Source organism: Amblyraja radiata, chromosome 28 (assembly GCF_010909765.2).
Source record: "Amblyraja radiata isolate CabotCenter1 chromosome 28, sAmbRad1.1.pri, whole genome shotgun sequence".
In the NCBI taxonomy this organism is placed as follows: domain Eukaryota; kingdom Metazoa; phylum Chordata; class Chondrichthyes; order Rajiformes; family Rajidae; genus Amblyraja; species Amblyraja radiata.
The window spans coordinates 2,263,943-2,291,705 of NC_045983.1; the positions used below are offsets into that span (position 1 = coordinate 2,263,943).

General features: G+C 45.2%; 1 protein-coding gene across 7 annotated transcripts in view; it reads right to left on the minus strand.

Moving 5' to 3' along the window:
• The window catches only part of cux1 (cut like homeobox 1), a 445,449-nt gene that overhangs the window by 338,002 nt on the left and 79,684 nt on the right, over positions 1-27,763 (minus strand). For 4 of the 7 annotated variants that reach the window (XM_033045571.1, XM_033045568.1, XM_033045567.1 and 1 more), the window contains exon 2: positions 20,883-20,993. In XM_033045571.1, the coding sequence (XP_032901462.1) occupies positions 20,883-20,993 (111 nt within the window). Of the gene's footprint in view, positions 1-20,882; positions 20,994-21,191; positions 21,393-21,930; positions 22,078-27,763 lie in introns of those variants that run through there. The other 3 variants (XM_033045569.1, XM_033045570.1, XM_033045566.1) reach the window with 3 other exon arrangements.

Here is a 27,763-nt window from a genome sequence, read left to right on the forward strand (position 1 = left end):
TATATTTTGTTTCAGAGATTAAAGGGATGGGCGGCACAGTGCTGCAGTGGCAGAGTTTGATCATGACTACGGGTGCTGTCTGTACGGAGTTTGTACGTTCTCTTCGAGGCCTATGTGGGTTTTCTCTGGGACTCCAGTTTCCTCCTACATGCCAAAGACATACAGATTTGTAGGCAAATTGGCTTGGTATAATTGTAAACTGTCCCTAGTGTGTGTAGGATAATGTTAGTGTGCGGGGATCGCTGGTCGGCACGGACTAGGTGGGCCGAAAAGCCTGCTTCAGCGCTGTATCTCTAAACTACAGGTCTGAATGGAGTTTATACGTTTTCCCTTTGACTGCATGGAATTTCTCTGGGTGCTCTGTTTCCCTCCCACATTCCAAAAATGTGCAGATTTGTAGATTAATTGGCCTCTGTAAATTGTCCCTAGTGTATTGGATCGATCTAGTGTATGGGTATTCGTTGGTCTGCATGGACTTGGTGCTTGTTTTCATGCTGTATCTCTAACTGCACGTTGCCTGAAAAAAACTTGCTGCCATAAATGCCCGCACATGAGGAGGAAGCTTCCTGTGCACACTCTGCTTCAGATGGTTACCAACCGGGAACTCCTGCAGGCTTCGGCAGAACAAGTGCATGTTTTCGGCGAAACAGTCGCCGAGTTTACACTTGGTATCGCCGATGTACAGGAGGCCACATCGGAAACACCAAATGCAATTTGACTTCCCTTCCCATTCAACCATTTTAATTTCCCATCCCATCCATACTGACCTTTCTGTCCTGGGTCTCCTCCATTGCCAGAGTGAGGCCATGCACATTGAAGGAGTCTGTTTGAAAACTGCATTATTGACCAACTGAGGATTGCTGATGATGCTTGGGTAGCAGTAACAGGATCGGTCCGAGTCAGCATGGATTTACCAAGGGGAAATCATGCTCGACTTATCTTCTGGAATTTTTTGAGGATATAAATAGGAAAATGGACAAGGGAGAGTCAGTGCATGTAGTGTACCTGGACTTTTAGAAAGCATTTGATAAGGTCCCACATAGGAGATTAATGGGCAAAATTAGGGCACAAAATTGGGGGTAGAGTGCTGACATGGATAGAAAATTGGTTGGCAGACAGGAAACAAAGAGAAGGGATTAACGGGTCCCTTTCAGAATGGCAGACAGTGACTAGTGGGGTGCCGCAAGGCTCGGTGCTGGGACCACATTTATTTACAATATGCATCAATGATTTGGATGAAGGGATTCATAGTAACATTAGCAAATTTACAGATGACACAAAGCTGGGTGGCAGTGTGAACTGTGGGGAGGATGCTATGAGAATGCAGGGTGACTTGGACAGGTTGGGGGAGTGGGCAGATGCATGACAGATGAAGTTTAATGTGGATAAATGTGAGGTTATCTACTTTGGTAGCAAAAACAGGAAGGCAGATTACTATCTAAATGGCTTCAAGTTGCGAAAAGGGGAAGTACAACGGGATCTGGGGGTCCTTGTTCATCAGTCTCTGAAAGTAAGCATGCAGGTACAGCAGGCAGTGAAGAAAGCGAATGGCATGTTGGCCTTTATAACAAGAGGAATCGAGTGTAGGAGCAAAGAGGTCCTTCTGCAGTTGTACAGATCCCTAGTGAGACCACACCTGGAGTATTGTGTGCAGTTTTGGTCCCCTAATTTGAGGAAGGACATTCTTGCTATTGAGGGAGTGCAGCGTAGATTTACAAGGTTAATTCCCGGGATGGTGGGACTGTCATATACTGAGAGAATGGAGCAGCTGGGCATGTACACTGGAGTTTAGAAGGATGAGAGGATATCTTATTGAAACATATAAGATTGTTAACGGTTTGGACAGGCTAGAGGCAGGAAACATGTTCCCGATGTTGGGGGAGTCCAGAACCAGGGGCCACAGTTTAAGAATAAGGAGTAAGCCATTTAGAATGGAGACGAGGAAACACTTCTTCTCACAGAGAGTTGTGAGTCTGTTGAATTTTCTGCCTCAGAGGGCGGTGGAGACCGGTTCGCTAGATAATTTCATGAGAGAGCTAGATAGGGCTCTTAAAGATAGCGGAGTCAGGGGATATGGGGCGAAGGCAGGAACGGGGTACTGATTGGGGATGATCAGCCATGAACATATTGAATGGTGGTGCTGGCTCGAAGGGCCGAATGGCCTACTCCTGCACCTATTGTCTATTGCTTCAAAGATTTATTTCAATGAATTGTTTGTCAAATATAAACATATATACATTGATGATTTAAATATAACCATGTCATAAGGTCATAAGGGCATAAGTGACAGGAGCAGAACTAGGCCATTTGGCCCATCAAGTCTACTCCACCATTTAATCATGGCTGATCTATCTCTCCCTTCTAACCCCATTCTCCTGCTTTCTCCCCATAATCCCTGACATCCGTACTAATCACGAATCTATCTATCTCTGTCATAAGGATATCCATTCACTTGGCCTCCATAGCCCGTGGCAAAGAATTTCACAGATCCACCACCCTCTGACTAAATAAATTCTTCCTCATCCTTTAATTCTGAGGCTATGACCTTTAGTCCTAGACTCTCCCGCTAGTGGAAACATCCTCTCCACATCCACTCTATACAAGCCTTTCATTATTCGAACTACAGTGCCCTCCATAATGTTGTGCCCTCCACAAAGACCCATCATTTATTTATTTGCCTTTGTCCTCCACAATTTGAGATTTGTAAGAAAAAAATCACACATGGTTAAAGTGCACATTATCAGATTTTAACACATTTTGGTTTCACCATGTAGAAATTACAGCAGTGTTTGTACATAGCCCCCCCATCTCAGGGCACCATAATGTTTGGGACACAGCGATGCCATGTAAATGAAAGTAGTCATGTTTAGTATTTTATTGCATATCCTTTGCATGCAATGACTGCTTGAAGTCTGCGATTCATGGACATCACCAGTTGCTGGGTGTCTTCTCTGGTGATGCTCTGCCATCTTTGCAGCCATCTTTAGTAGCCATCTAAGAATTTAGAAGCATTAGGTATTGCAGCCATCTTTAGCTTATGCTTGTTTTGGGGGCTAGTCCCCTACAGTTTTCTCTTCAGCATATAAAAGGCAAGCTCAATTGGGTTCAGATCAGGTGATTGACTTGGCCACTCAAAAATTTACAATTTTTTAGCTTTGAAAAACTCCTTTGTTGCTTTAGCAGTAAGTTTGGGATCATTGTCTTGCTGTAGAATGAGCTGCCGGCCAATGAGTTTTGAGGCATTTGTTTGAACTTGAGCAGAGGATGTGTCTATACACTTCAGAATTCATTATGCTACTACCAACAGCAGTTGTATCATCAATGAAGATAAGTGAGCCAGTACCTTCAGCAGCCATACATGCCCAGGCCATAACACCCCCACCACCGTGTTTCACAGATGCATTGGATCTTGGGCAGTTCCTTCTCTCCTCCATACTTTGTTCTTGCCATCACTCTGATATAATATTCGTCTCATCTGTCCACAAGACCTTTTTCCAGGACTGTGGTTGCTCTTTTAAGTACTTCTTGGCAAACTGTAATCCTATTTTTCTGGCTAACCAGTGGTTTGCATCTTGCAGTGTAGTCTCTGTATTTCTGTTCATGAAGTCTTCTGCGGACAGTGGTCATTGACAAATCCACACCTGACTCCTGAAGAGCGTATCTGATCTGTCGGACAGGTGTTTGGGGATTTTTCTTTATTATAGAGAGAATTCTTCTGTCATCAGCTGTGGAGGTCTTCCTTGGCCTGCCAGTCCCATTGCGATTAGTAAGCTCACCAGTGCTCTTTTTCTTCTTAATGATGTTCCAAACTGTCGATTTTGGTAAGCCTAAGGTTTGGCTGATGTCTCCATCATTTTTATTCTTGTTTCTCAGTCTCATAATGGCTTCTTTGACTGTCATTGGCACAACTTTGGTCCTCATGTTGATAAACAGCAATAAAAGTTTCCAAAGGTGATAGAAAGACTGGAGGAAAGACTAGGTGCTGAGAGCTCTCTTATACCTGCATTAAGGAAGCAATTGAACACACCTGAGCAATTGCCTGTGAAGCCATGTATCCCAAACATTATGGTGTCCTCAAATGGGGGAACTATGTATAAACACAGCTGTAATTTCTACATGGTGAAACCAAAATGTATTAAAAAGGTCTTTATTATAATCTGACAATGTGCACTTTAGCCACATGTGATATTTTTTTTCTATTACAAATCTCAAATTGTGGAGTACAGAGGCAAATAAATAAATGATGGGCCTTTGTCCAAACATTATGGAGGGCACTATAGATGGATTGATAAGTAACATTGCCAATGACACTATAATTGGTGGAGTTTTAGATAGGTAAGAATATTACTACTAGGTGGAGCTGAGTAATAAAAAGAGGATGATCACTTTGTTGTGAGTGTGCTACAGGCCACCAAATAGTCAATGGGAATTGAAGAGCTGGTATGCTAAGAGATTGTAGGCAGCTGCAAGTCTAATAAGGTTGTCATGGTAGGAGATTTTAACTTTCCCAATATAGATTTAGACGGTCACAGTGCAAATGGATTAGATGGGGTGGAATCTGTCAAACATGTTCAGGGAAGTTTCCTCAGGTAATATTTAGAGGGCCCTTCTTGGGAGAGGGCAACGCTTGATTTCCTTTTAGGAAATTGGGAAGGACATTTGACTGCTGTGTTTGAAGGTGTGCCTTTTGGGACCAATAGCTTGTTCTATTAGCTTGAATATAGATATACATATATAAAGACAGGTCAGGCCCGGGAGTTAAAATTCTGAATTGCTAACACCAGTAAACTGGCACTGCCAAATGCTTAAACATCTCTCAATAGATGAGAGCAGATTTTCAAATCCACATGCAGCAACCTAGTTAAGCATTCACTCTGCAGTTCTCCTTAAAACTGTACATAACTTCACAGAAATTATATTTCACAGGAAACTGATTAGGTTTCCAAAATAAACTGCTGACTGAAGGAGAAAGCTGGTGGTGAGTTAACTATATTTAGTGTGCTGAGTGCTGAAATCCTGATATCTGGGGAATATTTTGTGCTAAAATCAGAAATCCTACGCAGCGGAATTAAATGGGATAGAGGTTGATTCATCAGAATTCTGTATATTTATTGTCCATTTTCTGTTCTACTTTTTCTTTTATCGTCATCATTCCAAAAATATACCCAATTTTGCTTAGTTTGTGGTTTCATACTTGCTTCTACTATCTCAATCCCAAAAGCTGATAGATTGGCGCACCCAGGTGAACCAGCTCTACTGCTGCACCACTGTGCTACCTAAAGCTAAGGACTAATGGTTCAATGTGCTATTTGTCATATGCCTGTTGGTCAGGAAGAGTGATTGTTCTGGAGGATTTTTTCTTTTGATTTGCAAAGTAACTTAAAAGCAGCATTTCCCCACCTTCTGTTGCCCCAGCCAAAGAGGTTCAGTTCATAAATACACAATACGCAATGGTAATCAACACTAGAAATCATATGAAAGAAGACAAATCCAACTACATAGCATTCTCTCAATAATATAATAGCTCATCAAATGTTCTTGCTCATGAATTGGGTCCCACAACTTAAACCTGACTAACACAATATTTTAGACACAAAACACTGGAGTAATTCAGCGGGACAGGCAGCATCTCTGGAGGGAAGGAATGGGTGATGTTCAGACTGGTTGGGGATAAAGGAAACGAGAGATATAGATGATGATGTAGAGAGATAAAGATCCATGAATGAAAGATATGCAAAAAAGTAACGATGATAAAGGAAACAGGCCATTGTTAGCTGTTTTTTACGATGAAAACGAGAAGCTAGTGCGACTTGGGTGGGGGAGGGATAGAGAGAGAGAGAGAGGGAATGCCGGGGTTACCTGAAGTGAGAGAAATCAATATTGGGCTGTATTTGGACTAGTGCATGGATAGGAAAGACATAGAGATGCTGTTCCTCCAATTTGCGTTTAGCCTCACTCTGACACTGGAGGAGACCGAGGACAGAAAGGTCTGTGTGGGAATGGGAAGGAAAATTAAAGTGTTTAACAACCGGGAGATCAGGTAGGTTCATACGGACTGAGCGTCAAAGGTGTTCAGAGAAACGATCGCCCAGTCTACATGTGGTCTTGCCGATATATTCGAGTCCACATCTTGAACAACAGATATTGTGAATGAGGTTGGAGGAGGTGCAAGTGAACCTCTGCCTAACCCGAAAGGACTGTCGGGGTCCCTGGACAGATTCACGGGAGGAGGTATAGGAACAGCAGTTCACAAATATCGCAAGCAGCCTTTTTTTTAGTTAATTTACATTGTTGGATATGGACACAGATATTGTTACATATTATTGCCTTTGTGTATGGTATGCAAAGCAAAGAATTTCACTGTGACATGTCACACGTGCTAATAACGTATCATTCATTCATATGGTGATCAAGAAGGCTTTCGGTGCCTTGGCCTTCATCAGTAAAGGTAGTGAGTATAGAGGTTGGTGTGTTATGTTACAGTTGTACAGGAACTTGGTGAGGATGCATTCAGAGTAATGTGTTGTTTTTGTTATAGTAATGATGTTACGGTGGAAAGAGTGCAGAGAAAATTTACAAGGATGTTGCCAGGACTTGAGGGCCTGAGCTATTGGGAGAACTTAGGCAGGCTTGGTCTTTATACACTGGAGTGCAGGACAATGAGAGGTGATCTTATAGAGGTTACAAGATCATGAAGGGAATAGAGAGGGTAAATGCACTGCCATTTACCCAGAGAAAGAGAATCAAGAATCAGAGATTTATGGTGAGAGCGGAAAGATTGAATAGAAACCTGAAAGTGGGCAACATTTTCCACACAGAGAGTAGTGCGTATATGGAAAGAGTCACCAGAGGAGATAGTTGAGGCAAATACACTTATTTGGACTAATGCATGGATAGGAAAGACATAGAGGGAAATGGGTCAAATATAGCTGTGGCACTCATGTGTATAGGGGAATCTTGGTCGGCATGGGCAAGTTGGACCGAAGGGCCTGTTTCCATGCTGTAAGACACTGTGAGACTATATAATAATGGTTAGGCCACAGCTGGAGTATTGTGTGCAGTTCTGATCAGCTCACTGGAGGAAGGATGTGACTGCCTGGAAGGATATGATTGGATTGCACTGGAATTATATGAACGCAGTGGAAAGATAAAGTTGCAGTGGGAAGGATGCTGAGCAGTGTAGCCAGGATGTGGTCCAAATAGAATGTTTCACTTATGAGGAGACGATAAGCTTTTTTTTTGCAGCAGAAAAAGTTGCCGGGGGACCTAAAATTGAGGCGTAAACGGTTTAGAGTGAATCAGAGGAAGAATATTTTCCCCCAGAGGGTGGCTACAATCTGCAACATGAGGGGATGGTGGAGGCAGGGACTCTCACAACACTTAAGTGTCTGGATGAATCACCAGGCAGCATCTTCAAAAGGAGAGGGATGGTCGACATTTTGTGTCCTGAAGCAGGTCTCAACCTGACATTGTGAACATCCCGCAACCTCCGCAGATACTGCATGACTTGCTGTGTTCTTCCAGTAGTTTGTTTTTGCTTAGTTTATAGACATATTTGATGGTCAGCACAGCTGAAAGGATATGGACCTACTCCATGAATGCTGAAGGTATATGGACCAATACTATACTGTATGACTCCATGAGTCACTCCTAAATCGTTAGCAAACTTAGATAAATTACGCACCCTTTTAACTAAATCAATAAGATATATTGTAAATAGCTGAGGAAGTACTCAAGCCCCCTATTGATTACAGCTTCCTAACTTTAAAATTCTCCAGTCACTGTTTTCCTTTGTCAATAAATCCTCAAACCACAATACTTTTATTACCCTTAACCATATTTGCTGAGTTTATGCAGCGACGTTATGAGATTTATTTTGCAGATCCAATTATGCTACACCCATCCGCTTTCCCATATTTATATTGTAAGCTATGAGCTTAAAGAACAAATCACCTGTGCAGTTTTCCATCTATTTCTTTAGTGGAAGGTGATTGTGAGCAGCATCGTGAATCGCTGCAGTACTTGTGGAAGTGCTTCCACAATGCTATTGAGTCGGGAGATATAGGATTTGCACCCAGCAAGAACACGAGAAGGCAGATATATTTCCATGTTGGGATGATCAATGACTTGGAAAAGAACATGCAGGCAGTAATCATACTTCTGCTGCACTATTCAAGAAAACAAGAAAATGATTGATCTTCTATTTCAAACTGTCCTTTATATATTTGTCTGTAGAAGGGTCTCGACCCGAAACGTCGCCTATTTCCTTCGCTCCATAGATGCTGCCTCACCCGCTGAGTTTCTCCAGCATTTTTGTCTACCTTTACTTATTCTTCGATCTCTTTAAAATCTAAGTCTATTGAGCTCTCACTAATCCAATTTTCCTGTATTTAGCCCAATTCCCTCTATTCCTATTTTATCCATGTACCCGGCCAAATGCTTTTTAAATGCTGCAATTCTACCTGCCACTACCATTGGGTGGCACACTAGGGTGGCACCTTGGCACAGGGGTGAGTTGCTGCCTTACAGTACCAGAGGATCGATCCTGACTACAGGTACTGTCGGTATGGAGTTTGTACATTCTCCCTGTGACTGCGTAGGTTTTCTCTGGGTGCTCCGGTTTCCTCCCATATTCCACAAGACGTACAGGTTTGTAGGTTAAGACACAACTAGTGTACGGGTGATCACTGGTTGGCGTGGATATGTGGGCCAAAGGGCCAGTTTTCTCGCTGTATTTCTAAAACTAAAACATCCCCTAGCACCAAGTTCCATATATCCACCACCTCACATATGGGAAATCGCCCCTCAGATCTCCTTTGAACATTTCCCCTCGCACCTTAAACCGATCCCTTTCCAGAGAAAAATCAGCCTTATTGATGCCTATCACAACTTTATAAACCTCTATAAAGTAACCTCTCAGCCGCCTTCGTTCCAGGGGAAACAGTCCTAACCCATCTAATGTCTCCTTACAAATAAAGCCTTCCAGTCTAGGCATTATCCATATCGTGTGGCAACCAGAAGTACACACAATATTCTACGTGTGGCCTAACCAATGTGTTGCACAGCTGCAACAACATGTCCCAAGTCTTATACTCAACGCTTGTGCCTATGTAGGCAATCTACACGCCTTCTTCACTATCCTATCTACCTGTGTCACCATCTCCAGGGAGCTATGAACTTGCTGCTCATTTAGCCCATTAATTGGCATATTGAGAACGGCTTCTTGCTGAGGTTGAAGTCCAATGTTTGAGGGGAAAGTGCTGAGGGTTTGACTTTTGTGGCTTTGACAAGGATGGTGAAATAAGATGAGGCATTTTCCTTTCACAAGTTCCACTTGTACTGGTGCAGTGAAAATGGCAGTTAGGGCATTGGTGTGCTTCGCCTGTAAGTTGTGGGAAGTCAGAAACACTTCCAGTGTCCCTGAGGTTTACACCTGTGGAAGCTACACCCAGCTCCCAGCTTAAAGGCTGCACAGCAGCGCAGCGGTAGAGTTGCTGCCCTACAGCGCCAAACACCTGGGTTCAATCCCGACTAGGGGTACTGTCTGTACGGAGTTTGTACGTTATCCCTGTAACCGTGTGGGATTTCTCCGGGTGCTCCGTTTCCTCTCACACTCCGAATACATGCAGGTTTTAGGTTAATTGGCTTCGGTAAAAATTGTAAAATTGTCCCTAGTGTGTAAGATAGTGTTAGTGTACGGGGTGATCGTTGGTTGGAGCAGATTCGGTGGGCCAAAGGGCCTGTTTCCACGCTGCATCGTAGTTTAAAATCATTTCTAAAGCTGCAGCTCCTGAGGGAACTGGAGCTGTGGCTGGACAAGCTCAGAGCATAATAGATGGGAGTAATAGTGAGGTGGTCACACCTAAGGTGAAGGCAGAAAGTAGGTGGATGACCACTGGGAAAGGGAGCAGGTGAAGAATGGCAAATGTCCTATGGTTGTTGCCCCACCAAACAAATATATCCTTTTGGATATCATCGGAGAAATTACCATTCGATTTTAGGCCGATGAGCTGCATATCAGTAGTACATTAGCTATTGGGCAAGATTCTTCGAGACGATTTACTCCCATTTGGAAGAGAATGAGGGTAATTAGGGGCAGTCAGCATGGCTGTATGCAGCAGGTCATGTCTTATGACTTGATCAAGTTTTTTGATGATTAACAGTGACTTGGTCATGGATTCATAACCAGCTGAAAGAAGACAGAGGGTTATAGTAGTAGTGGAAGGATGTAGAGCCACTGTCTGGAGGTTTATGACCAGTAGAGTAAAAAGGAAAGTATGCAGTTAATGCTCAGATCGGTAATAGCATTGATGTGCAGAGGGATCTTGGGTATCAAGTCCATCTCTATCCGAAAATGATTACACAAGTAGATAGAGTGGTAAAGAAAGCATACAAAATGCTTGCATTCATCTGTCGGGGCATTGAGTGTAAGTCAGGAAGTCAAGTTATATAGACCTTTGGTTGGGCAGCATTTTGGGTCATGCAAAACACAAAATGCTGGAGTAATTCAGCGGGTCAGGCAGCATCTGTGAAGGGCAAGGATAGGCGGTGTGGCATTGGGGGGGGGGGGGGGAGGGGACGAATAAGGACGCTTTAGATAGGGTGCAGAAGAGGTCTATCAAAGCTGCCTGGATTAGAGGGTATTTACTACAAGGAGAGATTGGACAATCTTGGATTGTTTTCTCTGGAACATCAGAGGTTGAGGGAAGATCTGATAGAAGTATACAAAATGATGAGAGACAGAGATAAGATAGATAGTGAGAAGCAATTTCCTTGGGTGGAAATGTCAAACACTAGAGGGCATAGCTTTATAGGACTTAGTTAAGTGGCATTAGGAATATTGCATGCAGTTGTAGTTGCATGTTGGAGGCAAGAAGTGGAGGCTTTGGAAAGGGTGCAGAGGAGATTTACCTGAAAGGTGCCTAGATTAGGGGGTATTAGCTACAGGGACAGGTTAGACAGACTTGGATTATTTTCTCCGGGACACCGAAGGTTGCAGGGAGTCCTGTAGAAGTATATAAAATTATGAAAGGCATAGATAATCCTCAGTGTGCAAATTACAGACTGTCTCACCTGGTCCAGGAACACCACTGGGACCGTCAAACAGGCCCATCAGCGACTGCACTTCCTGAGGAAACTAAAACAGGCCTCACTCCCCACCAACATCCTCAGGACTTTCTACAGGGGTACGGTGGAGTCTGTACTCACGTACTGCATAAATACGTGGTACTGCACCTGCAATTGCTCGGACAGGAAGGCTCTGCAGAGGGTAGTGAGGGGAGCAGAGAGGATCATTGGCGTCTCCCTACCCTCGGTACAAAAACTGTTCCAGAGCCGCTGTCTGAAAAAAGCTCAGAGAATTGCTAAGGACAAACTGCACCCCCTCCACATACACCTGGATCTCCTGCCATCAGGCAAGAGATATCGAAGCATCAAAGTCCGGACCACAAGACTGCTAAACAGTTTCCTACCACAGGCTGTGAGGCTGCTAAACAGTCACTCTGTACTCACAGTCACTTGATTCTGCGGCAGGCACGGACACTTTAATAACTGGCACTGGCCACTTTAATAACTGGCACTGGCCACTCAAATCAGCTGCCCCGGACATTTTTATGATTGGGTTATTGTATTTTAACATTGTGTTTTACCTGCTTTTAACTATTTATACTGTTCCATCAGGGACTGGATTGTTTTTAGTGTTATTATGTGTGAAATGTTTTAAATTTCATGTGCGATGCTCCGCTATTCCCTGGGAAACGTCTTTTCATTTTGCACTGTACAACTGTTGCTTGCAAGATGACAATAAAGGTTGATTGATTGATTGATTGATTGATTGATTGATTGATTGATTGATTGATTGATTGATTGATTGATTGATTGATTGATTGATTGATTGATTGATTGATTGATTGATTGATTGATTGATTGATTGATTGATTGATTGATTGATTGATTGATTGATTGATTGATTGATTGATTGATTGATTGATTGGGTAGTAGTCATAATCTTTTTCTCAGAATGGAATTACGAAATACTAGAGGGCACAGATTTAAGGTGAGAAGGGAAAGTTTAAAGGGGATGTGTGGGGCGTTATATGCAGAGGGTGGTGAGAACCTGGAATACGCTGCCAGGGGCAGTGGTAGAGGTAGATACATTAGTGGCATTTAAGAGTCTTTTGGATAGGCACATGGATATGCCGTGAATGGAGGGATATGGAAGGCAGATAAGAGCTGGTCATGGCAATAGACAAAAGGTGCAGGAGTAGGCCATTCGGCCTTCAAGCCAGCACCGCCATTCACTGTGATCATTGCTGATCATCCAGTCAGTACCCCGTTCCTGCCTTCTCACCATATCCCCTGACTCCGCTATCTTAAAGCGCTCTATCTAACTCTCTCTTGAAAGCCTCATGTTCGATACAGATAATATGTGCCGAAGGTCTTATTCTGTTCTATATGCTATAAATGATTGATGACGGCAGAGTCGTAGATGTGGGCTACTGTATATGTATGCCACAGTCTGAAGAAGGGTCTCGACCCGAAACGTCGCCTATTCCTTCACTCCATAGATGCTGCCTCACCCGCTAGTTCCTCCAGCATTTTTATCTACCTTCGATTTTTCTAGCATCTGCAGTTCCTTCTTAAACAACTGTATGTTACCATGGTAAATTAGTTCAGAAGGTTAAAGCGCGTGGGATCAAAGGTAAACTGTATAATTGTGCCAAAATTGCTTTGGCGATAAGAGGAAGAGTGTAATGGTGGAAAGGTGGTTGTCTGGTTGGATGTCTGTGACAAGTGGTGTACTCCAGGAATTGGTCCTGGGACCAATGTTGTTTGTGATATATGTTAACAGTTTGAATGTGGATGTAGGAGGCATGCTGGTAGCGCTATAATTAGAACCCACAGGCTTAAGAAAGTTCACCTGTCCCCTCAGATCCTGTCCAACTTCTACCGCTGTACCATAAAAAGCATCCTGACCACCTGCTTCACGGTGTGGTACAGCAGCAGCTGCACCACAGCTGACAGGAAGGCACTGCAACGGGTGGTGAAAACCGCCCATCACATCATCGGTGCCCCGCTCCCTGCCATGGGCGGCGCGACTCTTGTCAGCAGCGGCCTCTGCAGTCCGTCTGTCTTTTTATTGTTTTCTGTCTTTTTCTATGTAGTTTTTATTGTTTTTTTTGTCGGGGTATGTGTGTGGGGGTGGGGTGGGGTGTTGGAACTTTAAGGTCTTTCCCCTGCACGGGAGACCCGACCTTTTCTTTGTCGGGTCTCCGTTGTCGTTGGGGCTGCAACGTGGAGCGGCCTCCAGTCGCAGAGCTGCGGATTTACTCACCATCACGGAGCTGGCCGAGTCCGGAGCGGGTGGAGCTGTGGTGGAGCGCTGCTGTGACCCGACACCCGGAGATTCGGAAGCTCCTACCGCAGGTCTGTGGACAGTGATGCCGGGAGCCCGCGGGTCCCTGGTGGGAGACTGCTTTTCGGGGCTTCCGCAGCGGCGACTTCTCCGCCCGAGTTGCGGGGTTGAAGATTACCTGGAGCGGGGCCTGCATCACCGCCCCGCGCGGCTTGGAATGGCCGCGGGACTTTGTGAGGGCCCGCCGGGGCTCCAACACCAAGAGCCCGCCGGGGCTCCAACACCAAGAGCCCGCCGGGGCTCCAACACCAAGACCCGGTACGTGGCCTTGCATCGCCCGGCGTGGCTTTAATGGCTGCGGGACATTTAACATCGCCCGCCGGGGGCTTTGACTCTGTCTTTGACTCTGACATGGGGGGGAGAGGGGAGTGCAGCGGAGAGATATGTTTAAGTTTTGCCTTCCATCACAGTGAGGAGGACTCACTGTGATGGATGTTTATGTGAATTGAATTGTGTTGGTGTGTGTCTTGGTTCTTTTTTTGTATGGCTGCAGAAACCAAATTTCGTTTGAACCTCATGTGAGGTTCAAATGACAATAAAGGGTATTGTATTGTATTGTATTGTATGGCTGTCCTTCACCGCACACGGTGTCTGAGACGGGCTGGCAAAATCATTAAGGACCCCTCACACCCCAATCATGGACTGTTTGCGCTCCTCCCTACAGGAGCCTCAGGTCTCGCACCAGCAGGCTAAGGAACAGCTTCTTCCAAAACACCATTACTCTACTGAACTCACAGGCCCGGTGCTAGCCCCCCCCCCCCCCCCCTCCTTCTCATCAGTGTTATTTATAGTTTATATAATTTACAGTTAAGCTCTATTCACCAGAATATAGCACATGTCAATCTTTTATCTGTATATATGTATATGCCTATGTACATAGATCAATATATCCTCATTCGTATATATTGTTTTAATCAGCATTTTACTACTTTGCACTCTGGTTAGATGCTAAACTGCATCTCGTTGTACCTGTACTTATATTTGTGCAATGACAATAAAGTTGAATCTAATCCAATCTAATGATTACTAAGTTTGTGTAGGAAAGAACTGCAGATGCTGCTTTAAATCGAAGGTAGACACAAAATGCCGGAGTAACTCAGTGGGACAGGCAGCACCTCTGGAGCAAAGGAACGTGTGACGTTTCGGGTCGAGACCCTTCTTCAGTGAAAAAAGGTCTCAACCCGAAACCTCACCCATTCCTTCTTTTCAGAGATGCTGCCTGTCCCGCTGAGCTACTCCAGCATTTTATGATTACTAAGCAGAGCTGCCAAGTTTTGTCAGAGCATTTCAGTATTCTAGTACCTGAAAATCAGTATTTTGCTGAGGAAATCAGTATTTTTACGCTGTTCCATTTTGCTGAAAAAAGTGTTACTTTTTATGTGCGGTCATACCCATGTAAGAGTACAACAATGCATAACTTTGCTACCAATTGACATGTCTTCTATGCACCTTACTTGACAGTGCATTCACTGCCACCTCTTTGTATACTGCTGTTTGAACGGCTGCTTCCTGCTTTTAGCACCAGATGATGATGTAGAAGCCATTTTGGAAGCCTCCCTCTCCCTCCCTCCCTCTCTCCCTCTCTCCCTCCCCCTTTCCCCCCCTCTCTTCCTCCTTCTTTTTCTCCCTCCCTCTCTTATTTCCTCCCTCCCTCTTTCCTTCTCCCTCCCATAACAGTCTGTGACCCATAGCGCTGTGGCCATAGCGCTATGTGTAAAGCCAATAGCGCTCCAGCTGGTAGCGCTATAATTAGAACCCATAGCGCTAAACTGAGTGAGCTGTTTAAACCTGTAGCGGGACAGGCAGATCAAAGCTTACAAAAATAATCATCCAGATCTTGAAATTTAAAATACTAATAGATTTAATCTGCTACAAGTTTTAGAGTTACAGTATGACTTTTTATATCTTTGCATTTTTTAAACAGCAAGATGAAAATATCCGTACAAAATATGGAAAATCCGTATTACTTGGCTGCTCTGACTAAGTTTGCAGATAACAGTTGTATGGTAAAACAGCAAAACTGCTGGAGGATCCAAGCGAGTTGAGCAACATCCATGGGGTAAAGGAATTGTCAATGTTATGAGTCGACACTGCACAACTATTCCTTTCCCCCAACAGATGCCCCCAAGAGTTTGTGTTTTGCTCCAAATTCCAACCTCAGCAGTCTCTCTTGCATCAAATATTGGTGATGTGCAAATAACATGGAAGGTTGTCTATGGAAAGTTGTCTGTGGAATCATCTGGAAAGTTGAGCAGAATATTGGCGGATGGGTGTTTACATTCAGGACACCACACATATCTTCTGGCGGAACTGTCATATGAGGAAAGATTGAAAAGACTAGGCTTGTATTCACTGGAGTTTAGAATTATGAGGGGGATCTTATAGAAAAATATAAATTTATAAAAGGACTGGACAAGCTAGATAGAAACATAGAAAATAGGTGCAGGAGTAGGCCATTCGGCCCTTCGAGCCTGCACCGCCATTCAATACGATCATGGCTGATCATCCAACTCAGTATCCTGTACCTGCCTTCTCTCCATACCCCCTGATCCCTTTAGCCACAAGGGCCACATCTAACTCCCTCTTAAATATAGCCAATGAACTGGCCTCAACTACCTTCTGTGGCAGAGAATTCCAGAGATTCACCACTCTCTGTGTGAAAAATGTTTTCCTCATCTCGGTCCTAAAAGATTTCCCCCTTATCCTTAAACTGTGACCTGTGTAAACTGTGATACAAGAAAAATGTTTCCAATGCTGGGCGAGTCCAGAACCAGGGGCCACAGTCTTAGAATAAAGGGGAGGTCATTTAAGACTGAGGTGAGAAAAAACGTTTTCACCCAGAGAGTTGTGAATTTATGGAATTCCCTGCCACAGAGGGCAGTGGAGGCCAAGTCACTGGATGGATTTAAGAGAGTTAGATAGAGCTCTAGGGGCTAGTGGAGTCAAGGGATATGGGGAGAAGGCAGGCACGGGTTATTGATAGGGGACGATCAGCCATGATCACAATGAATGACGGTGCTGGCTCGAAGGGCCGAATGGCCTCCTCCTGCACCTATTTTCTATGTTTCTATGTTACTTAACTCTCCTCTATCCTCTGTAAACCTCGATAAAGACTGACGATAACAATTTTCTACACTAGAGACAGATTTTCTTCTTTACCCTGATCAGACCTTCAATTTTCTTTGTTAACCGAGGTTCCCTAACCTTACCCTTTAGACGTACTGATTGGATCCTCAGTCTGAAGAAGGTTCTCGACTCGAAAACTTTGGCCATTCCTTCTCTCCAGAGATGCTGCCTGTCCCGCTGAGTTACTCAGCATTTTGTGTCTGTCTTCAGTGTAAACCAACGTCTGCAGTTCAATCCTACACTGACCGAATTCTTACCGTTTCACTTTTAAAAACCTCCCACTTATTGGATATTGCAGATGCTCCCAATCTACTCTCACTTGGTCCCATTTTGTGCAAATGAAGTCAACCCTCCTTAAATTTAAGACCTTAACTCTCGGTCCAATCCTACCCTTTTCCACAACTACCTAGCTGACCAAATTGTTGTCACTGTTTGCATAGCGTTCCACCACGGACATTTCCAACACTTGCCCATCCTCATTCCCTAAATAAACAATTGGCCACATTCACTACCTGCTGCGCTGACACGTTAGTTACAGCGACATTTACACATGGACTTAATGTTCCATTAAACAACATGAACCCTAGTAAAACATCAATTGTTTTTGCAACTAATATTGATAGCCTCATACTTTCCATTTTGATGCTCACTCACTCGGTTTGTCGTGAAATCTATCTGACTCCTCATCGCTCCTCACATTCCCACCCTGTTACGCATCATCAGCAGACTTGGAAATGTTACATCTGGTCCCTTCAACCAAATCAAAGTTTCAAAGGTTCAAAGGTCAGTTTATTGTCACATGTGTACCAATTAAGGTACAGTGAAACTCGAATTACCATACAGCCATACTAAAAACAACAAAACACACAACACACAGCGGATTCCACATTCCTCACTGTGATGGAAGGCAATAATGTCTAATCTTCTTCCTCTTTATTTAGGGCAGTCGAACCATCCGCAGTCGGGGCGATCGAAGCTCCCGCAGCCGGAGATCTATAAGCCCCCGCGCCGGGGCGATCGAAGCTCCCGCGTCAGGGCGGTCGAAGCTCCTGCGGCTTGGAGCTCCCGAAGTCAGTCTAACCAGGGAACGCAAGCTCCATGATGTTAAAGTCCACAGGCTCCCACGGTTGGAGCTCCCGAAGTCGGTCTCCAGCAAAGGCCGCCAGCTCCTCGATGTTTGGCCGCAGTGCGGATGGAGATACGATACGGGAAAAAATCACATCTCCGTCGAGGTAAGAGATTTAAAAAAGTTTCCCCCAACCCCCCCCACCCACATAAAACACTAAAGAACACTAAAATATTAATTTAACGCATACAAAAAAAACAACGGAGGAAGGGGCGAGACAGACAGTTGGTGAGGCAGCCATCACAATAGATTGGAGCCAAACACTAATTCCGGCTTCAAATGAGAGAGCACATTAACTCCTACTCCTACTCTTAGACTTCTATCTGGAACCAAAGCCAAATCCAAACTTGTATTACCCCCAATTCGAAATGCTGCAACTGGATTCACCAAACACCTGTGTCACCTTATGAAAACCATTCAAAAAACCCAAATATGCCTCGCGTGCACTGACTTCGTTTTCCTTACTCCACTTTTTAAAATGGTAACACAAACTTTAGATATTCTAACCAGGGGAAAGATTATCTTTAGATCTATCCTGTCAAGCCACATCATATATATAACTATTAAAAGTCTGATCTTGGATGTGGATGTGTTTGTTCGTGTGTGTGTGTTTGTTTGTTCGTGTGTAATCACATCTTCGCGATAAAACGACGCGGTAACGGTAAAACCTTTACATATTCCGGTAGTTTTTTCCTGTGGAGTCCAAAATCTACATATCTGAAAATTTCAGGCTTTATTTCATGACTTATTACTGAAAATGTTTAAAAATACTTTGAATTTAAAATGGTTTTTACTTTAAAATCATTCCTCACAGCTTCCAACACACTTTGATACAAAGTTGCAAGACAGGAACACTGGCAGCAACACTCTGAGCTTTTCAGCTCAATGGCATCTCACAGCAAGTGCCCCCGACATTTGCAACAATGTTGCCATCATAGCTCCTGGCTGGACAGGAGGAGGAGGGTCAATTGGTATTGTAATTGGGGATTGGGATTTTTTTTTCCAACTCCAGTGCTGGGGGAGGCTCACGAGTTATGATCTTTGCTGAGGAGTGCTCGAATCTTAACTTCGCCAACGTGTTGAGTTGGAGGACCACGCCTCCCGTGGGGCTACGGGTAGGGGACGGGTGCGTTGGGGGAGCAGACCGGGTCTGCATTTGGTCTAGTAATTTATAATTTTCTTGTGGTTTCAATAAAACCACCTCCCATTCTGAACATGAGTACGGGCCCAGTCTGTTCAATTAACCTTCACACTACAACCATACATTTCCATAATCAGTCTGATGAACCATCAGTGCACTGCCTCAATGGCAAGTAAATACTTCCTTTGGGAGACAATTGCTTACTGTTTCTGATATGTCTTTAGATTTTCCGACATGTAGATAGGAACAATGCATTTATTTCCTATCTCCACATTTTGCTTATCACCTAATGGTATTTCCCATTTCAGTTTCCAAGAGAATTATTTGCTACGTCTATTTATATATTTCTTGCTGGCATATGCTGATATTCAGCACTTTCATGAAAAGAGGAAAGAATAGGAGAGGCAACTATCAAAAACAAATTTCCACCTTACCCCTTGGTCACAAGTATGTCCTCGGCCTGAAGAATAAATGCTCTACTTTCACTAAAACATGTGATAAGAAATTAAAACTACCGATGAAGAAATGAAGGGGATGACATTCAAAGCACAGTATGAAGTCACAGAAATGTACTCACAAAAGATCTGAAACCCTTAAAACATTTATTTGTATAATCGGGCGGCTTGGTGGCGCTGCGCTAGAGTTGCTGCCTTACAGCGCCAGAGACCCGGGTTCGATCCTGACTGCAGATCTGTATGGAGTTTGTACGTTCTCCCCGTGACCATGTGGGTTTTCTGCGGGTGCCTTTCTGTGAGTCATGTGGTTCCTCCCACATTCCAAAGACATTCCAAGGTTAGTAAGCTACCATATTTCCCGGCAATGAAGACGCTATAATTTACCCGAAATATAAGGCATGAAAATTTACCTGCGTCTTGGAGGCATACTTGGCTATCCCTCAATACAGCAACATCTAGAACGATGATGCTGTACTGAGAGATAGCCAAGTCTATCCCTCATTGCTAGCAGCTGATGGGAAGCGGCTGTAAAGTGGGAAGCGGGTGTAAAAGGACAGCGCCGCTGGGGGGGGGAGAGTTCCTTTCACAGCGTGTGGGGAGTCTGGCCCGGGTCAGCACGGGCAGGAGCGTTGAGAAGGAGGGGGTCGGGGACCATGCCAGCAACTCACTCACTCACCGCTGCCGAGGCGCTCCGGGCGCGGAGCCACCGCATTGTGGCTGGGGAGGGAAGTAGCTCGGGTGGCTGCGAGCGGCCGCCGGGACCGGACAGCGGAACCGCCCGCTACCTCAGCACCTTCTGCTGGCCCGCTCACCTCTGGCAGTGCACTCCATCTGAACACCTCACTCCTGCCGCTCGCCGGACTCGCTCATGTCAGCCGCTTCCCGCAAATCCTTAAATTCCGACTGCCACCGGGAGCAGGACATGGCCTCGCTTGCTGCGCTGGGTGACACTGCATGGCATTCAATGCATGGCATTCACCGTGTCTTTCAATGTAGACCAGACAGTGAGGGGACCAGCTCAAGAGTGGGTCAGCGGGCGATGGATAACAGGACAGTGGGCGGTGGAGCTTACTCCATGTGTCAGCGTGAGTAACCTCAATTGGTATTGTCATTCAATAAGATCACAACTGATTCAACTTGTCCCGGTGTGCTCCTGTTTTTCCCACCATCTCTCCACCTGCCGTCACCCTCTACCCCCCATCCATTCAGTCATTCAGAATGGAGGAGATCTGGAAACCTTGGGCAAATTGAATTGTTACTTTCTTTATTTTTATTTTTTATTTTGTTGAGCGTGAGATTTCAAAATTTAGCAACTCAAAATGGGGGTGCGTCTTCATTGCCGGGAAATACGGTAATTGGTTTGAATTTGTACATTGTCCCTCGTGTGTGTAGGATAGCATTAGTGTGCGGGGATTGCTGGTCGGCACAGACTCCGTTTCCGTGTTGCATCTCTAAACTAAACTAAACTGTAGGTTTATGTGAGTATTACATATCCATAGACAGAAACTTGATGGCAGCACCAAAATATCAAAATATATCTTCACTGCCGGATGGCGTAACCAACCAAGTGACTCACTGCTCTTCATAGACTAGAAGATGCAACAGCTCGACTTTACCCACCTCTGGCGTGCTCTTCTTAAATTCTCGACTCTCATCAATAAGTCGTTTTCTGGACTGTTCACTCTCATCCTGTCGATTGGCCAATACTGTGGCAGTCGTATCAAGTTCTCTCTGTTCAAAGGGAAGAGAAAACAAGTCAGAAACTAGAAGATAGAAACATGAAGCTAGAGTAACTCAGCGGGTCAGGCAGCACCTTCAAACAAAAGGAATAGATGACGTTTCGGGTCGTGACCTTCCTCGGACATAGAAACTAGTGCTGATCTTGAGTAAGGGAGAAAATATATTAGCCTCCGGTTTAAAAAATAGTACCAATTGCATCTGTTTGCCTTGGCTAATAAACTGAATTTGGCTACCTTCAATTTAAACCAGCATCTGCAGTTGTTTCCTACACATGTACCCAGTCCTGTTCCACTGTAGATTATTCATACAGGAAGATCACTTCAAGTGGGATGAGCATGGCAGGGTGCCATCCATCATTCATTCACACACACACACACACACACACACAGCCACACCCACCCACACACACAAACACACACACACAGCCACACACACCCACACAGCCACACACACACACACACACACAGAGCCACACACAAACACACACACACACACAGCCACACCCACCCACACACACAAACACACACACACACACACACACACACACACACACCCACACACACAGCCACACCCACCCACACACACAAACACACACACACACACACACACACACACCCACACAGCCACACCCACCCACACACAAACACACACACACACACAGCCACACCCACCCACACACACAAACACACACACACACACACACCCACACACACACAGCCACACCCACCCACACACACAAACACACACACACACACACACACACAGCCACACCCACACATACACAGCCATACCCACACCCACCCGCACCACACACACCCACACACACACCCACACACAGCCACACACACACACACACACACATACACAGCCACACACACACCCACACACACACATGTATAATGTCAGGGCCTGCTACATGGGCACTTACCCATGGCTTTGGCTGCCTTTGGAATTGCAGAGCCCCAGTGCAGATGTGACACCACCGTTAGAAATTATGGATAAATGGGGAAATAATGAGAAATGTGTCTGACAGACCGAATGTATCAAACAGAATGAAAGACATCCAGACCCTTAGCGGGAGTCTTATTACACCAGACGCGTGCAACATTTCATCATATGCATCATAAAAAATAATTAATAATTCAGAGAAGCAGGAGGTGATCACCTGAACCAAATAACTTGCTGACAATAGCAATATACATATGCAAGAAAGATTTCAGTGAGAATAGTCATAGTCACAGAGTTGAAACACAAACATACTGTGTGAACCACTCTACAGTCCAAACAAGGGACAAGGAAAACAACCAGAAACAGTAAAGTACACTTATTGCATAGAGTTTTCCACATACATTTCATGTCCCAACCAATGAAGGCAAGCATACCATACACCTTCTTCACCAGCATATTAGGCTGCTCCATTTGCCTGCAGTTGTCCCAGAGTACACTAAACCTTTCCTTTCCTAAACAGATACAATATGTGGAATAACTCGGCGGGTCAGCCAGCGTCTCTGGAAAAAATGAATAGTTGATGTTTCGGGTTGAGACCCTTCTTCAGACCGTTTCAACCCGAAACGTCACCTATTCCTTTTCTCGGGAAGCTGCTTGACCCACTGAGTTACTTCAGCATTTTGTGTCTATCTTCAGTGTAAACCAGCATCTGCAGTTGCTTCCTACACATATACCTGTCCTAATGCTTTAAGGGCAGCAAGGCCGCGCAGTGGTAGAGTTACTGTCTTACAACGCTTGCAGCGTCCGAGACCCGGGTTCAATCCCGACCACGGGTGCTGTCTGTACAGAGTTTGTACGTTCTCCCTGTGACACACTCCAAAGACGTACAGGTATGCAGGTAAATTGGCTTGGTAAAGGTAAACATTGGCCCTAGTGTGTGTAGGATAGTGTTAATATGCAGGTATCGCTGGTCTGCGCAGACCCGATGGGCCGAAGGGCCTGTTTCCACGCTGTAACTCTAAACTAAACTAAACTAAAAATGTCTTTGAAAATCGTAATTTTATCCACTTCTGCAGCTTCCTCCAGCAACTCATTACAGATATGGACTGCCCTCCAAGTGGAAATCGATCACGAGATCCCTCTTACATCACTCCCCTCTCACCTTAATCCTAATATCCTCTAGTTTTAGAATCCTCTATCCTAGGAATAAGACTGGGAGCGTTCACTTTCTCCATTATGTTTTTGTACACCTCAATAAGGTCACCTGCAGCCTCCCAGGAGACCCGTCAGAAATAAAGCTGGTCACACCACAGGTTCACACAGATGGATGGGCAAATGCTTGGAGAGGCAAGCAGGCAGCGCAGGGGTTCCCTGTGGCTGTCCCACTCCAACAAGATGAAAGCCCTGCAGACTGTGGGAGGGGTGACCTTTCAAAGGAAATCAGCAGCAGCAAAATGAGTGGCACACCCGGGCTCTGTTCAACCTCAGGGAAGGAGAAAGTACAGACAAGCAAGCGGTCATGATGGGGGTCTATAGTCAGGGGGAGAGATGTGTGTTTCTGTGGCCGTGAGCGAGGCACTGGATGGTGAGTTGTCTCCATCGTGCCACGTCGCAGCGTGGGTACCAAACACTATGATAAGAGAGGGTAGGCAACCAAAGGTGTGAAAGACCTGTTTCTTCCTTGAACAGAGACCCAGCCAATTTCCCTCTACTAACACTCTCCTCTGCCAAGCGGAATTTGTACTCACCCTCGACAAGCTCTCTTTTAACTCCTCCCACTGTCTCTAAGTTAAAGGTGTAGCCATGGCGCATGGCTACATGCCCCAGCTATGCCTGCCTTTTTGCTGGTTACGCCGAGGATTCCTTGATCCAGGCATACACTGGCCCCATCCCCCAACTCTATCTCTGCTACATCAACGACTGCCTCCTGCACCCGTACAGACCTCATGGACTTCATTAACTTCACCACTGATTTACACCCTGTACTCAAATTCACCTAGACTCTCCCCTTTCTTGATTCCTCTGTCTCTATTAGACAGTCTATCGACTGATGTCTACTATAAACCTACTGATTCCCAGTTATCCCACAGCACCTCATATTTCGCTTGGGTTGCTTATAACCCAGCGTATGAACACGGAATTCTCTAAGTTTGTGTAATTTCTACAAATGCTCCCCTCCCTTCCCCCTCTTGCCCCCTTCCTCCACCAAAACCTGGTTAACCAGTTCGGCTGTTCGCAACGATGCATCCCTTGGGATCACACCATCTCTAGCCAACAATCAGGTAACCTCCCTGCCCGAGGAGACATCTGTTGCCACCCCTGATTTGTCTTAGATTCTGCTTGCTTCCACCCCCCCCCCCCCCCCCCCCCCCCCCCACTCCCCCCCACACACAAAACTCTGAATAAGGGTCCTTACCCAATATTTCACCGAACCATCTTTTCTCCAGAGATGCTGCCGGACCCACTGAGTTACTTCAGCATTTTGGGTCGACCTTTGGTTCAAACCAGCATCTGCCGTTCCTTTTCATTACAATAAGAAAGGAGATGTTGCTTTAATAGGGTGACATACTGCCTCCTAATAGTCCATGTGAATTAGAAGAACAAAGATCCCACAAGAGTGTAACGGCAACATGGTTGTGGTTGTCAAGGATTTTAACTTTCCCATATTGACTGGGATATCCTTTGAACACAGGGCTTAGGCGAGGAGGAATTCATAAAATGCATTCACAACTCTCCAAGGATTTACCATTTTTGAGTGAAGAAATTTCTTCTGATTTTTAGTCCTAAACAATTTGCCACTTACTCTGAGACTTTGACACCTGGTTTCAAATTCCTTAGCCAGGGGAAACATCCAATCTCCATCCAATCTATTGAGCCCCATAAACATTTGTAAGTTTTAACAAGATCCCTCATCCTTCTGAGCCGAGTCAATATAGTCTCCATTACAGCAAACTCACCATCAAGTCAATCTTCACTACCTCGCTGAAAAGTACATCCTTTCTATGAAGGAGGGGAGGGGGGGAGGCAAACTGCATGTGATATTCCAGGCATGGTCGCACCATGGCACTACACGCCCGTGGGATATGGGAGTAAGTGGGAGCACCCAGAGAAAGTCCATCCGGTCACAAAGAGATTTTTGTGCAAACTCCACACAGACAGCACCGGAGGGGCTTGATCAGACCTCAGTCCCTGGAGCTCTAACGCAACCTCTAAGATAGTGGTAACTGCCATGCTGCCTACACGGAGCAGATTTTTTAATGTTAAAAGTATGAAATAATACAATATTTACACTTATCGCACATACCATCAATCAGAATTTATTGCAGTGCCTCGCATAAAGAGACACTTTGAAGTGAAGCGGCTGTAATTTTGCGGGTATGCAATATCTCATTATTCTATGGTCTAAATTCTTCATGCATTTAGTTTAGTTTAGTGATACAGCGCAGAAACAGGCCCTTCTGCCCACCGAATCCGTGCCGACCAGCGATCCCGTTCACTGGCACTATCCTACACATACTAGGGACAATTTACAATTTTAGCAAAGCCAATTAACCTACAAACATGTACGTCTTTGGGGTGTGGGAGGAAACCGGAGCACCCAAGGAAACCCACGCGATCACGAGGAGAACGTGCAAACTCTGTACAGACAGCACCTGTAGCCAGGATCAAACCGGAATCTTTGGCGCAGTAAGGCAGCAACTCTACCACTGCGCCACCATGCCGCTCCGTTTTGTCTTCTTAAAATATGTAATAGTGCAACAAATAATGAAATAACATTTTAAATATAGGGATGAATACTAGAACAATCTGTACAATAAAGTACAGTACATAAAATACATCTCAAACATTACAATTTGTTCATTTCAAAGTAATACATGAAGATTTCACAATCGTGATTGCTCCATATATAATAATTGAGTGAGTCAATAAGGTTTTGATCTTTGGAGAAGTGGAAACAAAGAACTGCAGATGCTAGTTTACAAAAGAAGACACAAAGTGTTGGAGTAACTCAGCGGGCCAGGCAGCATCACTAGAGAAATGTGTAGGAAGGAACTGCAGATACTGGTTTAAACCAAAGACAGACACAAAATGCTGTAGTAACTCAACGGGACAGGCAACATCTCTGGAGAGAAGGGATAGACGACGTTTTGGGCCGAGAAGTTTCGGGTTGAGTCTGAAAAAGGGTCTCGACCCGAAATGTCACCGATTTCTTCTCTCCAGAGATGCTGCCTGCCCTGCTGAGTTTCTCCAGCATTTTGTATCTATCTTCAGCATCTTTGGAGAACATGTACAGGTGACGTTTCGGACCGGGAATCGAAGAAGGATCCCGATCCAAAACATCACCAATTTATATTCTCCAGAGATGCTGCCTGGCCCGCTGAGTCACTCCAGTACTTTGATATAAACCGACGTCTATCTTTGATATAGACCAGCATCTGCAGTTCCATGTTATTGCATGGGTACATTTAAAAGCTGGTTCACAAGCATTTACACCTTTGTTGCATTACACCAGCTAGACACTGCAGTTTAATCGAGATTGACTATCTTCAATAAAGGATGTTCTGTTGATGTTCTGCTCTATTTCTATTTGTCGATGTAAGCTTCTCCAAGTCATTGGCAACGTGTTCACTGATTCACACATGAGAATTCCATCCACACTAAACAACGCAAAAAGTACATTAAAATAAGAGGAGACCAGGGAAAAGGTAGGACCACTCAAAGATAAAGGATGGAATCTATGCTTGGAGTCAGTGGATGTAGGCAAATCTTTGCATCTGTATTCACAGAGAGGGACTTGGAGGACAAGATCAGTGGTGTGGAGAATACAAATATGCTCGGGCAGTTTGAGATTGAGAAGAAGGTGGTACAGAGACTCTTGAAGAACATTAAGGTGGGTATGTGCCCAGGACGGACCTACGGGATCTATCCCAGGTTATTGAGGGAGGCAAGAAGATAGCTGGGGCCTTGATGAGAATCTTTGTTGCTTCTCTAGAACATGCAAACACCGGAGAGACATGATAGTACAGTACACCCTCGTTTTAATGGACCCCTTAATAACAGATTTTGGTTAAAGCAGACGGCCCTCCCGATGCTGCCAATGCCACCCCCGGCTTGCAAGGTGCACCCGCGAGCCCTTCATCACCAACTGCCACACCATCCGGTTGACGGGCTGTTTATTGCGGTTCACATTGTAGCCCCTGGCGGGCAGCGCCTAATACAGGCCGCCGCCACCGACAGGACGCGCTCGGTCACCATGGGGCTCCCTCCCCTCTCACCAGCTGCTGCTTCTTCCTGCTGGCCGCCGCTTTGTCCACTCCATCCACAGCCACCTCTTCCTCCCTTCGCTGCCCACTCGGCGTCTCTCCATCCATTTCCACCACCGCCTCCTCCTCCTTCTAGCCCAAACTCACTGCCATACTCCACTTTGGAAGATGTCAGCCACTGCGGGGGAGAAGAAGGAGGTAGAGGCGACGGTGGACGAGGGAGTGGAAAGAGCAATGGGAGTAAGAGGAGATGGAGTGAGGAGCAGACAAGGCGATGACCAACAGGAAGAAGCGGCAGCTGGTGAGAGGGGAAGGAGCCCTATGGTAACCGAAGGTGTCCCGTTGGTGGCGGCGGCCACTCGAGACGTGAGTGGCTACAATGTGAGCCGCAATAACAGCCTCGTCATCCAGACGGAGCAACAGCTGGTGAAGAAGGGCTCACTGGTGCAGACCAGCAGCATCGGCGCCCACTTTTAAAATGTAGCAACATAAAGTGCTGGAGTAACTCAGCTGATGTTTGTGTAAAATGAGGGTGGGAATGGGACCGGG